Raw genomic sequence first — 11,185 nt, 5'->3', positions numbered from 1 at the left:
CAAGAAAGAATTTGAGGTGAGTCCATAAGTTTCGTAAAGTGAAAGCAAGCTTATTAAGAAAGTAAAGGAATGAAAGAATGGCTACTGCATAGGCAGAGCGGCACCGAGGGCTGCTGGTTGCCCATTTTTATCGCTATTTGTTCATGTATTTTTTGAGACTGATTCTTGCTCTGTTGCCCAGGCTGAAGTGCAGCGGCTTGATCTCAGCTCACTGCAATCTCTGCCTCCCAGGTTCAAGTGATTCTCCTGCCTCAGCCTCCCAAGTAGCAGGGACTACAGGCACCCACCACCACGCCTGGTTAAGTTTTGTATTTTTAGTAGAGATGGGGTTTCACCATGTTGGCCCGTCCAGTCTTGAACTTCTGACCTTGGGTGATCCACCTGCCTCAGCCTCCCAAAATGCTGATTACAGGCATGAGCCACCAAGCCCAGCCTATTTATTGATTATATGCTAAACATGGAGCGGATTACTTATGCCTCCCCTTTTTAGACCATATAGAGTAATTTCCTGATGTTGCCATGGCATTTGTGGCGCCAGTGGGAGTGTAGCAGTGAGGACGACCAGAGGTCAAACTCATTGCCATCTTGGTTTTCGTGGGTCTTGACCGGCTTCTTTACTGCAATCTGTTTTATCAGCAACATCCTTATGACCTGTATTTTGTGCTGACCTCATCCTGTGATTTAGATGGCCTGACCCTCGGGAATGCAGCCTAGCAGATCTCAGCCTTATTTTACCCAGCCACTATTCAAGATGGGGTTGCTCTGGTTCAAATGCCTCTTGACAGTCTTTCTTTCCTTTTCTTTTTTCTTTTTCTTTTTTTTCTTTTTTCTTTCTTTTTTTTTTTTTTTTGGAGAGGTAGTTTTGGTTGTCACCCAGGCTGGAGGGCCACGGCATGATCTCGGCTCACTGCAACCTCCGCCTCCTGGGTTCAAGCGATTCTCCTGCCTCAGCCTCCCAAGTAGCTGGGATTACAGGCACCTGCTACCACGCCCAACTAATTTTTGTATTTTTAGTAGAGACGGGATTTCCCTATGTTGGCCAGGCTGGTCTGGAACTCCTGACCTCAGGTAATTCGCCCGCCTAGGCCGCCCAAAGTGCTGAGGTACAGGCGAGAGCCACCGCGCCCGGCCCGGCCGACAGTCTTTCTTCCGTAATACGATACAAACTAGTAAAGATTTTCTTTTTCCCCTGGCGGAAAAGAGCTGTTAGGCTTCCAGATTTGTTTTTGTGGGTTATTAGACCTCTACTTTTCTTCTTGGTATTTTCCCTCCCTCATCAACTTTGTTTGTTGTCTCAAATAGGCAATGAGGAAGACACAGGTGTTTATTATTATTAGAATGCTCTTTCCATTTGGTCAGTGGTTTCTCAAAGCAGGAGGAATTCAAGTTCTGAGTTTCTAAAGTCAGGACCCGGTGCCGCACCCTACGTGGGCGTGGGGAGTGGCTAAGTCAGGGTCTGAGGGGCAGGGCCGGAGCCTGGCTGCGAGCTGGGGCCGGGGGACTCGGAGGAGCGGGGACCCAGCCCCGCCGCGCCGCCTGCAGCTTTCCCCAGCCTCCTCCCAGCAGAGGGGAGGCCCGACAGGGAGGGGTCCCATCCTCATGAACGGTCACAAACAGGGCGCTAGGGAAGCACGCCCGGTCCCCGCGGTCCCCGCGCTCCAGGATTCGGCAGACTGCGCGCGTCCTGCCTCCCGCGGATCGCACTGGGTCCCAACAGGGTTCCCAGCTCCAGACAGCACCCATGAACAAGCCCAGCATTGCGGACGGGCGTGCGCAGACGCCAGCGTGGTGGAGACGCGGGGGCGCGCGCGCGGCGACGAGACTGCCAGGGGACGCTTCGCAACACCGAGAGTCTCAGCGTTTCTCGAGATAGGTGAGGCTGCGCGTTCCGGAACTGGTTTCCCGGAAGGAGTATGTCTGCGCCCGCGATCCGACCGGAAGTTGCACGCTGAGCCGCGGACACGATGCAGTCGGATGATGTGAGTCTCCTCCGGTTGTTCTTACACCCGGGGTTTGCGCAGGGAATTTTGCCCATTTTCGGACACTTAGAAAACGCGTACGCACGGGGTCTGTTGCCTCGTGCCGCTCTGGATGTGAGGCTTCCGGAACCCCGATTTTCCAACATAGGTTCTCACGCGTGTCTAGCAGGGGTTTACTGCCCGCTGCCCCGGCCGGGTTGTGAGCACAGGACTCCGTCACCTCAGCCCACGGGGTCGATGTGTCCCGTCCTTCGTGCCTACCAATGCAGGACGTCGTGTCATGCTGTCAGCTGTCAGCTCCGGACTTGGGGTGGGGGGCGGCCCGGGATTTGGCGAAGCTGACTCCAAGTTTAAGCGTCCTTCTCATCCATGTGCGCGTTACTCTTCCATCTGCGTTTCCTGTGTAGGCTTTTCTTTACATTTGCTCTACTTCTGCCTAAGTCATAATTTCGGAAGTATCCTAGATTCATTCATTGAGTTTTTTGTTGGAGAAATAACAGTGTGCTTATAGTGTGCCAGGCATTGTGGTAATTATTGAGGATTTGGTTAACCAGAAAAAATGCCCCACCTCTCCTGGAGCACTGATGGGGGAGACACAGTAAACAAATGAACAAATAAATTAACAATTACACTATATAATCATACTATGAAAGAAAGACCAGAGATGATGAAGGACACTTCAGATAGGGTTACTCAGGGAAGGTTTCTCTGAACAGAAGATGTTTGAGTTGAGATCTAAAAGATAAGAATAAGCCAGTCACTGAGGAGCTGAGGAAAAAGCAATCCAGGCAGTAGGAACAGTAAAGTACAAAGAGTTGAAGATACGAGAGAATGAATATAAGGGTCATCAAAGTGACAATGTAAGACAGGTAATGAAATTAGATATGCTTGCCAGGGCGAGGTCATGCAGAATCTTGTAGGAAGTGTTTTTTAGGCCTTTTAATGATCTATGTTTGTGAAAAGTTGTCTAGTTGCTGTGTGAAGGACTTTTGGAGGGAAAAGATGAAAGCAAGGAGACTAGGGTATGACAAAGGTTGCTTCAAGCCAGACACAGTGGCTCACGCCTGTAATCCCAATGCTTTGGGAGGCTGGGGCTGGAGGATCGCTTGAGGCCAGGAGTTCGATTCCAGCCTAGGCAATAAAGTGAGACTCCATCTCTACAAAAAATAAAAAATTAGCTGGGCGTGGTGGTGTTCGCCTGAGGTCCCAGTTACTTCGAAGGCTGAGGCAGAAGGACTACTTGAGCCGAAAAGTCCGAGGCTGCAGTGAGCTATGATGGCACCACTGCACTCCAGCCTGGGTGACAGAGAGACCCTATCTCTGAAGTAAATAAATTTTTTTAAAAACGAAAGTGGCTTCGCCTAAGGTAGTAATTTAATGGTGGAGATGAAAAGAAATTGATGAATTTGAGACCTTTTATGTCAGTATAATTGACAAGACTTTGGTGATGGATTAAGTGAAGAAGAGAAGGAAGAAATCAAAGGATTTGGGATATAAATACATAGTTCAATGGTGATTTTATTTATTGAAGTGGGGGAACTCTAGGGAAGACTGTTCTTACGAGGGATGTGCAATTGAGAACTCCTTGTGGATATGTTAATATTTATGTTGCCTTTTAGATATTGAAGAGATGTCGTATAAAAATCTGGTGCTCAGGAAAGAAGTCTGACCAGAAAATAACAATTTAGGAGTCATCCATTTAGAGATGATACTTAAAGCCACAAGCCTAAAAGAGCTCCCTTATTCTTCGTATCTGTTTCCTACCATCCTCCACCAGACACACCTATAAAATTCTTAAAGTGTGTTTTATTCTTTTGCCCTCTTCATATTTTTCATTTAACAGTGGTAAAGCTTTTTTTACCCCAGTTCCTCAAGGCAGCGCACTCAAAGGCTGTCATACTCTTATGCATGCTATGTGGCCTTTAGACCTGCTATTTTGTGATACTTTGTTTACATATCTTTCCCCTAACTAGATAGACGAAACTCTTTAAAGAGTATACTTTCTTTCATTCAGCAAATACTTAAGTGGCTACTGTGTGTCAGGACTTGGAGATGTCAGTGCCTTACATAGATTAAGTATATAATGCTGAATGAATAAAGAGCACATTAAGTACAGGAGGATAGCAGTAGATAGTTTTCTTTGCCCTCAATGAGATAAAATTATGGTATGTATATCTAAAAATCTAATACCATGAAGCCTTTTTTTTTTTTTTTGGAGATGGATTCTCACTCTGTCGCCCAGGCTGGAGTGCAGTGGCGTGATCTCGGCTTACCGCAACTTCTGCCTCCTGGGTTCAAGCGATTCTCCTGCCTCAGCCTCTCAAGTAGCTGGGATTACAGGCACCTGCCACCACACCTGGCTAATTTTTCTATTAGTAGAGATGGGGTTTCACCATGTTGGCCAGGCTGGCCTCAAACTCCCAACCTCAAGTGATCCGCCTGCCTTGGCACTCAAAGTGCTGGGATTACAGGTGTGAGCCACCACACCCGGCCCATGAAAGCCTTTAATAATGGATAATGAACATAAGTAAAAAAGGAAAGTTACGAAGTATATAAAATGTGATTTCACAGAGTATGTCAAAGTCTGGAAAAATATTTACAGAATAGTAATGAAATTTTATCTCTGGGTAATGGAGTTATGATTATTGCTCATCTGTATTTAGCTTTTCTATAAGAATCTGCTGGGGTTTTTTTTTTTTTTTTTTTTTTTTTTTTTGAGACGGAGTTTCACTCTTGTTGTCCAGGCTGGAGCGCAATGGCGCAATCTCGGCTCACCGCAACCTCCCTCTCCTGAGTTCAAGCGATTCTCCTGCCCCAGCCTCCCGAGTAGCTAGGATTACAGGCATGCGCCACCATGCCCAGCTAATTTTGTATTTTTAATATAGACAGGGTTTCTCCATGTTAATCAGGCTGGTCTCAAACTCCTCACCTCAGGTGATCCGCCCAACTCAGCCTCCCATAGTGCTGGGATTACAGGCGTGAGCCACCGTGCCCGGCCTTGCTGTTTGTATTTTAAAAAGTAAACAAGTCAGGCTATTTTACAAAACATTTCTTCCTCTCATTCCTGTCCTTGGGCATTGCCTTCTTGAATTAATATAGTATCTCTTGGGGCAGAGGATTTGAAATGGGCTTTTACTTTGTCTTGCAGGTTATCTGGGATACACTAGGAAACAAGCAATTTTGTTCCTTCAAAATAAGGTGAGTCTCGATTTACAGCTTGGTCAAAGATTCCTTCAGTTGCCTCTTTGGCAACCCATTTTATAATCTTTGTTTCTTTTCTCCCATTCTAGAACCAAGACTCAGAGCTTCTGCCGAAATGAATATAGCCTGACTGGACTGTGTAATCGGTCATCCTGTCCCCTGGCAAATAGTCAGTATGCCACTGTTAAAGAAGAGAAAGGTAACTCCCCAGTTTTAACTTCTAGAAGAACTGCTCCACAGCTTTTACAGGGATGTTCTTTAGTTTCTGAAAATAACACTAAAGCTATTTTACTTTATCTTCAGGACAGTGCTACTTGTATATGAAGGTTATAGAACGAGCAGCTTTTCCTCGGCGTCTCTGGGAACGGGTAAGCCTTACAACAAAACTACAGTGACCGCTGATCAAGAGCATCAAAGCCACATGCTTGACCATGATGCCCAATTCCATGACCATTAACTTTTGAGGCCATCCTCATTAGGCCATAGGTGTCACTGACAGTGAAAACCTAATGAATCATTTACACTTGCCCTTCAAACTTCCTTTTTCTGTTTGGTAGGTCCGGCTTACTAAAAACTATGAGAAAGCACTGGAGCAAATAGATGAAAATCTGATTTACTGGCCCCGTTTCATTCGACACAAATGTAAGCAGAGATTCACCAAGATCACCCAATACCTAATTCGAATTAGAAAACTTACACTAAAGCGACAGTAAGTATTTGGATCATTCATTATTTTTAAATCTCTCTTTTATGGAGCTTGTTTTGAAGTTGAGAAATTGTGAAACTTCGGGGCTTTCTATTCAACTTTGTGGAGTCTGTTATGATGTACTAAAGAGAAACTTTAGCTTTGACTAAAGGTGTGCCCTTTGATATGGCAGGACTTTTAAAACAGTAGAATACAACTTGATTATCACCCTCCTTGTCTGAAAATCTTTCAGAAAATTTTATTTTCTTTTTTGTTAAGACGGAGTCTCACTCTGTCGCCCAGGCTGGAATTTGCAGTGGCGCGACCTCAGCTCACTGCAACCTCCATCTCCCCGGTTGAAGCAATCCTCCCACCTCAGCCTCCTGAGCAGCTAGGATTACAGGCATGGACCACCATGCCTGGCTAATTTTTTTTGTATTTTTAGTAGAGATGGGGTTTCAAGATGTTGGCCAGGCTGGTCTAGAATTCCTGACCTCAAGCGATCCGCCTTAGCCTCCCAAAGTGCTGGGATTACAGGCATGAACCACCATGCCCAGCCTTCAGAAAATTTCCTCTATGACCCCCGAGGGAATCTTAACTTTAGAGATTTGAAAATGATCTAAGACATGTGACTATACAGGAATGTAAGAACTTTACTCTGGATTCACTGAAAACTAATTTTTAAAAGTGATATGAAATCCCCAGAATTAACAGAATACCTTCTCTAGGACTGTTAGGCCCTAATGCTTTTTGACTGTGATCTACATAGAATGCTAAAGATGATGTCAGACTTCGACAGAAAATTCTTTTTTCTTAGTTCACTGAAGTCTTAATTTTAGCATGGTGAATGCCCTGAGAATCCCAGAATGCCTGAACAAAAATGGCTGGATTAAAATACATGTAAAAATATATGACTTTTTATAGTATTAAATTTCTAGAAGCATTTAGTATATCTTGCTGTATTGAGCTGAGCCCTACAGCACCAACCTTGGGCTCCAAGGCTTGTTTGAATCACTAGCCTCCGTGAATGCCTGAAGCTCAGCCATCCTGCCCTGCACATGAGTAGACTTCCATTTTAGTCACCAATTCCAATCCTTTTTTCTTCTCATCCTTAAAAAGGAACACAGCACATGACAGTGGATTTTCTGATATATTTTCTTTCCCTTAGGAGGAAACTTGTTCCTTTGAGTAAGAAGGTGGAGCGTAGGGAGAAAAGAAGAGAGGTAACTTATTGTTGTGATATTCATACCTTCTACATTTTCTTTCTGGGGGGCTCTTATAGATTCAGTCACCATCATTTATGTAAACTGTTGAGGCCTTGGATAATGGTTCACTAATAGATAACTATTAGTTGCCTAAGACATTTGATTTTTCATATTTTAAGATTATGATTTTCAGCACAGGTTAAAGTATGTGTGCTTTGGGGATATATGTAATGGAGAACAGAAAGAATCCACAACTCCTTTTTCTAAATTTCTTGTGGTCAAATATTTCAGAATTCAGAATTTTGATGTTGCATATTTTACATACTACATAAAACCTTTAGTAGATTTTGAGCATTCTAATCAAATGGAATTTCTGCAGTGAAATACAATACAGGCATGCAGTGAGTAATAACATCATGGAAAATTGGGTATCCGTCCCCTCAAGCATTTATCCTTTGTGTTACAAACAGTTCAATTATCCTTACAGTTATTTTAAAATGTACAATTAAATAATTGACTATAGTCACGCTGTTGTGCTGCTAGCAAATACTAGGTCTTATTTCATTCTTCCTATTTTTTTAGCGGGGGTACCCATTAATCATCCCCACCCCCATTACCCTTCCCAGCCTCTGGTAACCATCCTTCTACTCTGTATATCCATGAGTTCAATTGTTTTGATTTTTTGATCCCACAAATAAGTGAAAACGTGCAATGTTTGTCTTTCTGTGCCTGGCTTCTTTCACTTAACATAATGACCTCCGGTTCCATCCATGTTGTTACAAATGACAGAATCTCATTCTTTTTAATGGCTGGATAGTACTCTATTGTGTATAAGTACCATATTTTCTTTATCCATTCATCTATTGATGGACACTTAGGTTGCTTCCAAATTTTGGCTGTCGTGAACAGAGCTGTAACACACATGGAGTGTGGGTATCTCTTTGATACACTAATTTCCTTTTGGGTCTGTACCCAGAAGTGGGACTGCTAGATGGTATGGTAGCTCTAGTTTTAGTTTTTTGAGGAAGCTCCAAACTGTTCTCCATAGTGGTTGTACTAATTTACATTCCCACCACCAGTGCACAAGGGTTCCCTTTCTCCACATCCTCTCTAGCATTTGTTATTGCCTGTCTTTTAAAAGATAAAAGCCATTTTAACTGGGGTGAGATATTTCATTGTTTTGATTTGCATTTCTCTGATGATCAATGATGTTGAACACCTTTTCATATGCTGTTTGCCATTTGTATGTCTTCTTTTGAAAAACGTCTACTCAAATCTTTTGCCTCCCCAATCCCTGCCCCCTGCTTTTTTTTTTTTTTTTTTTTTTTTTTGAGACAAGGTCTCACTCTGTTGTCCAGGCTGGAGTGCAGTGGTGCGATCTTGGCTCACTGCAACCTCTGCTTCCTGGATTCAAGTGATTCTCATGCCTCAGCCTCCCAAGTAGCTGGGACTACAGGTGCATGCCACCATGCCTGGCTACTTTTTATATATTTTGTAGAGACGAGGCTTCACTATGTTGCCCATGCTGGTCTTGAACTCCTGGGCTCAAGCAATCCAACCACTTCAGCCTCCCAAAGTGCTGGGATTACAGGTGTGAGCCACCATGTCTGGCCCTTTTATTCACTTTTTAATCCAATAATTAGAATTTTTTCCTATAGAGTTGTTTGAGCTCCTTATATAGTCTGGATTTTGTTTTGTTTTGTTTTTGAGATGGAGTCTCATTCTGTCACCCAGGCTGGAGTGCTATGGGGCAATCCCAGCTCACTGCAACCTCTGCCTCCCAGGTTCAAGCGATTCTTGTGCCTCAGCCTCCCAAGTAGCTGGGATGCCAGGCGTGCACCACCATGCCTGGCTGTTTGTTTTGTATTTTTAGTAGAGATGGGGTTTAGCCATGTTGGCCAGGCTGGTCTCGAACTCCTGACCTCAGGTGATCTACCTGCCTCAGCCTCCCAGAGTGCTGGGATTACAGACGTGAGCCACCGCGCTGGCCTGTATTCTGGTTATTAATCCCTTGTCAGGTGGATAGTTTGCCCAGTCAGTGGATTGTCTCTTCACTTTGTTCTTTCCTTTGCTGTGCAGAAGCTTTTTAACTTGATGTGCTCCCATTTGTCCATTTTTGCTTTGGTTACCTTTGCTTGTGGGATATTAAGAAATTTTGCCCAGATCAATGACCTGGAGTTTTCTCAGTGTTTTCTTGTAGTTTTGTAGTTGGAGGTCTTAGATTTTTTAATCCATTTTGGTTTGATTTTTGTATATAGCACAAGATAGGGGTCTAGTTTCATTCTTCTGCATATGGAGATCAAGTTTTTCCAGCACCATTTATTGAAGAGACTGTCTTTTCCCTAGTGTATGTTCTTGGCACGTTTGTTGAAAATGAGTTCACTGTACGTGTGTGGAATTGTTTCTGGGTTCTCTATTCTGTTCCATTGGTGTCTGTGTCTGTTCTTATGCCATTACTATAGTGTTGTGGTTGCTATAGGTCCATAGTATAATTTGAAGTTAGGTAATGTGATTCCTCTAGGTTTGTTTTTGTTTTTTTTTTTTGTTTGTTTTGCTGTTTTGTTTGGGATAGCTTTAGCTATCCTAGATCTTTTGTGGTTTCATAACAATTTTAGGATTGTTTTTTTCTATTTCTGTGAAGAATGTCATTGGTATTTTTCTTTTTTTTATATTTATATTTGTCATTGGTATTTTGATAGAGATAGCTTTTCTTTTGATGCTTCTGTCCCCATTAATCACAGTTATGTATCTAAAATCTGTATCATTGGTCTGCAAAGTTGTGCTCACCTTAGTAAAATTTTTGAACATGTATTCCCCAATGTTATTTGTAAATATTTTATTCTGAGACAAAGGTTCATTCTGTTTCTCAGGCTGGAATGCAGTGGTGCAATTTTGGCTCACTGCAACCTCTGCCTCCTGGATTCAAGCAATTCTTGTGCCTCAGCCTCCCAAGTAGCTGGGATTCCAGGCATGCACCACCACGCCCGGCTAATTTTTGTATTTTTAGTAGAGATGGGGTTTCACCACGTTGGCCAGGCTGGTCTCAAACTCCCAACCTGAGGTGATTCACCCGCCTTAGCCTCCCAAAGTGCTGGGATTACAGGCTATAAATGTTATTATACATACACACTTCCACTAATAATACAATATGTATTATAACTAATTGTGATGTAGTGAAACAAAAGTCTGCTTCTTAGCTGAGTATGATTTTGTCTTGAAAGGCTGTCATAACTGAGGGATTGTAGAGAAGTGCATTGTTGATAGGTGGTCTCAAGTACTTTAATTTTTCATTATGCTCCATCAGTTATGGAGCGGCTTTTTTTCAAGTCCAGTTAGTGAGTTTTCATCTCCAGTTGTCAAACAGGTGTTCCTACAAACCTTTCAGAAGAAATTAATTTTTTCTATTTTCACCAATTGAGTTTGTAACCCTCTGAAAAATGTAGATTTGGAAGAGTTTTAAATGCATTACAATATTCTGTTTCCACATTTTTAAAGTGTGTGATTGCAATTTTTATAGGAGACATGTTTTCAGCAGTGCCATATGTAGATATAATCAGTTTTCTTTTCACAACCTTCACAGAACAAGTTTTTTTTCCAAAAAACAATTGTCTTCCTCAAACTATTAAAATGTTGCTTTTGTTTGGAAGAGACAGATTAAGCATATTTATTTTTAAAAATGTCTACTGGGTTACATAAAAAGATTGGCAAATTTGGAATATTTTTCTTTTTGTGAAAAGTGCATGGATCATCTTTAGGTTCTACAGCTCTCGCTCTGTCGCCTAGGCTGGAGTGCAGTGGCGCCATCTCGGCTCACTGCAACCTCCACCTCCTGGGTTCAAGCAATTCTTGTGCCTCAGCCTCCTGAGTAACTGGGATTACAGGCATACACCACTCTGCCCGGCTAATTTTTTGTGTTTTTAGTAGAGACGGGGTTTCATGACATTGGTCAGGCTGGTCTTGATCTCCTGACCTCGGGTGATCTGCCCACCTCGGCCTCTCAAAGTGCTGGGATTACAGGCATGAGCCACCTTGCCAGCCTGGTTCTACAACTTTTAAAAGTACTAACCCATTAGATAACCAGCATACTTTTATAACTACTCTCTATCTTTGGCAGA

General features: G+C 43.0%; 1 protein-coding gene across 1 annotated transcript in view; it reads left to right on the top strand.

The window, feature by feature from the left end:
* The first annotated feature begins 533 nt into the window (after positions 1-533).
* MAK16 (MAK16 homolog) overlaps positions 534-11,185 on the top strand; it is a 17,429-nt gene continuing 6,777 nt past the window's right edge. Inside the window, exons 1-6 of the mRNA XM_004046871.5 lie at positions 534-1,979; positions 5,128-5,177; positions 5,270-5,379; positions 5,484-5,548; positions 5,738-5,889; positions 7,034-7,088. Coding sequence (XP_004046919.2) covers positions 1,965-1,979; positions 5,128-5,177; positions 5,270-5,379; positions 5,484-5,548; positions 5,738-5,889; positions 7,034-7,088 — 447 coding nt within the window. The 5' untranslated portion in view covers positions 534-1,964. The remainder of the gene's footprint in view (positions 1,980-5,127; positions 5,178-5,269; positions 5,380-5,483; positions 5,549-5,737; positions 5,890-7,033; positions 7,089-11,185) is intronic.

Source organism: Gorilla gorilla, chromosome 7 (genome assembly GCF_029281585.2).
Source record: "Gorilla gorilla gorilla isolate KB3781 chromosome 7, NHGRI_mGorGor1-v2.1_pri, whole genome shotgun sequence".
NCBI classification, from domain to species: Eukaryota; Metazoa; Chordata; class Mammalia; order Primates; family Hominidae; genus Gorilla; species Gorilla gorilla.
This window is presented reverse-complemented; position numbering and strand designations above follow the sequence as displayed.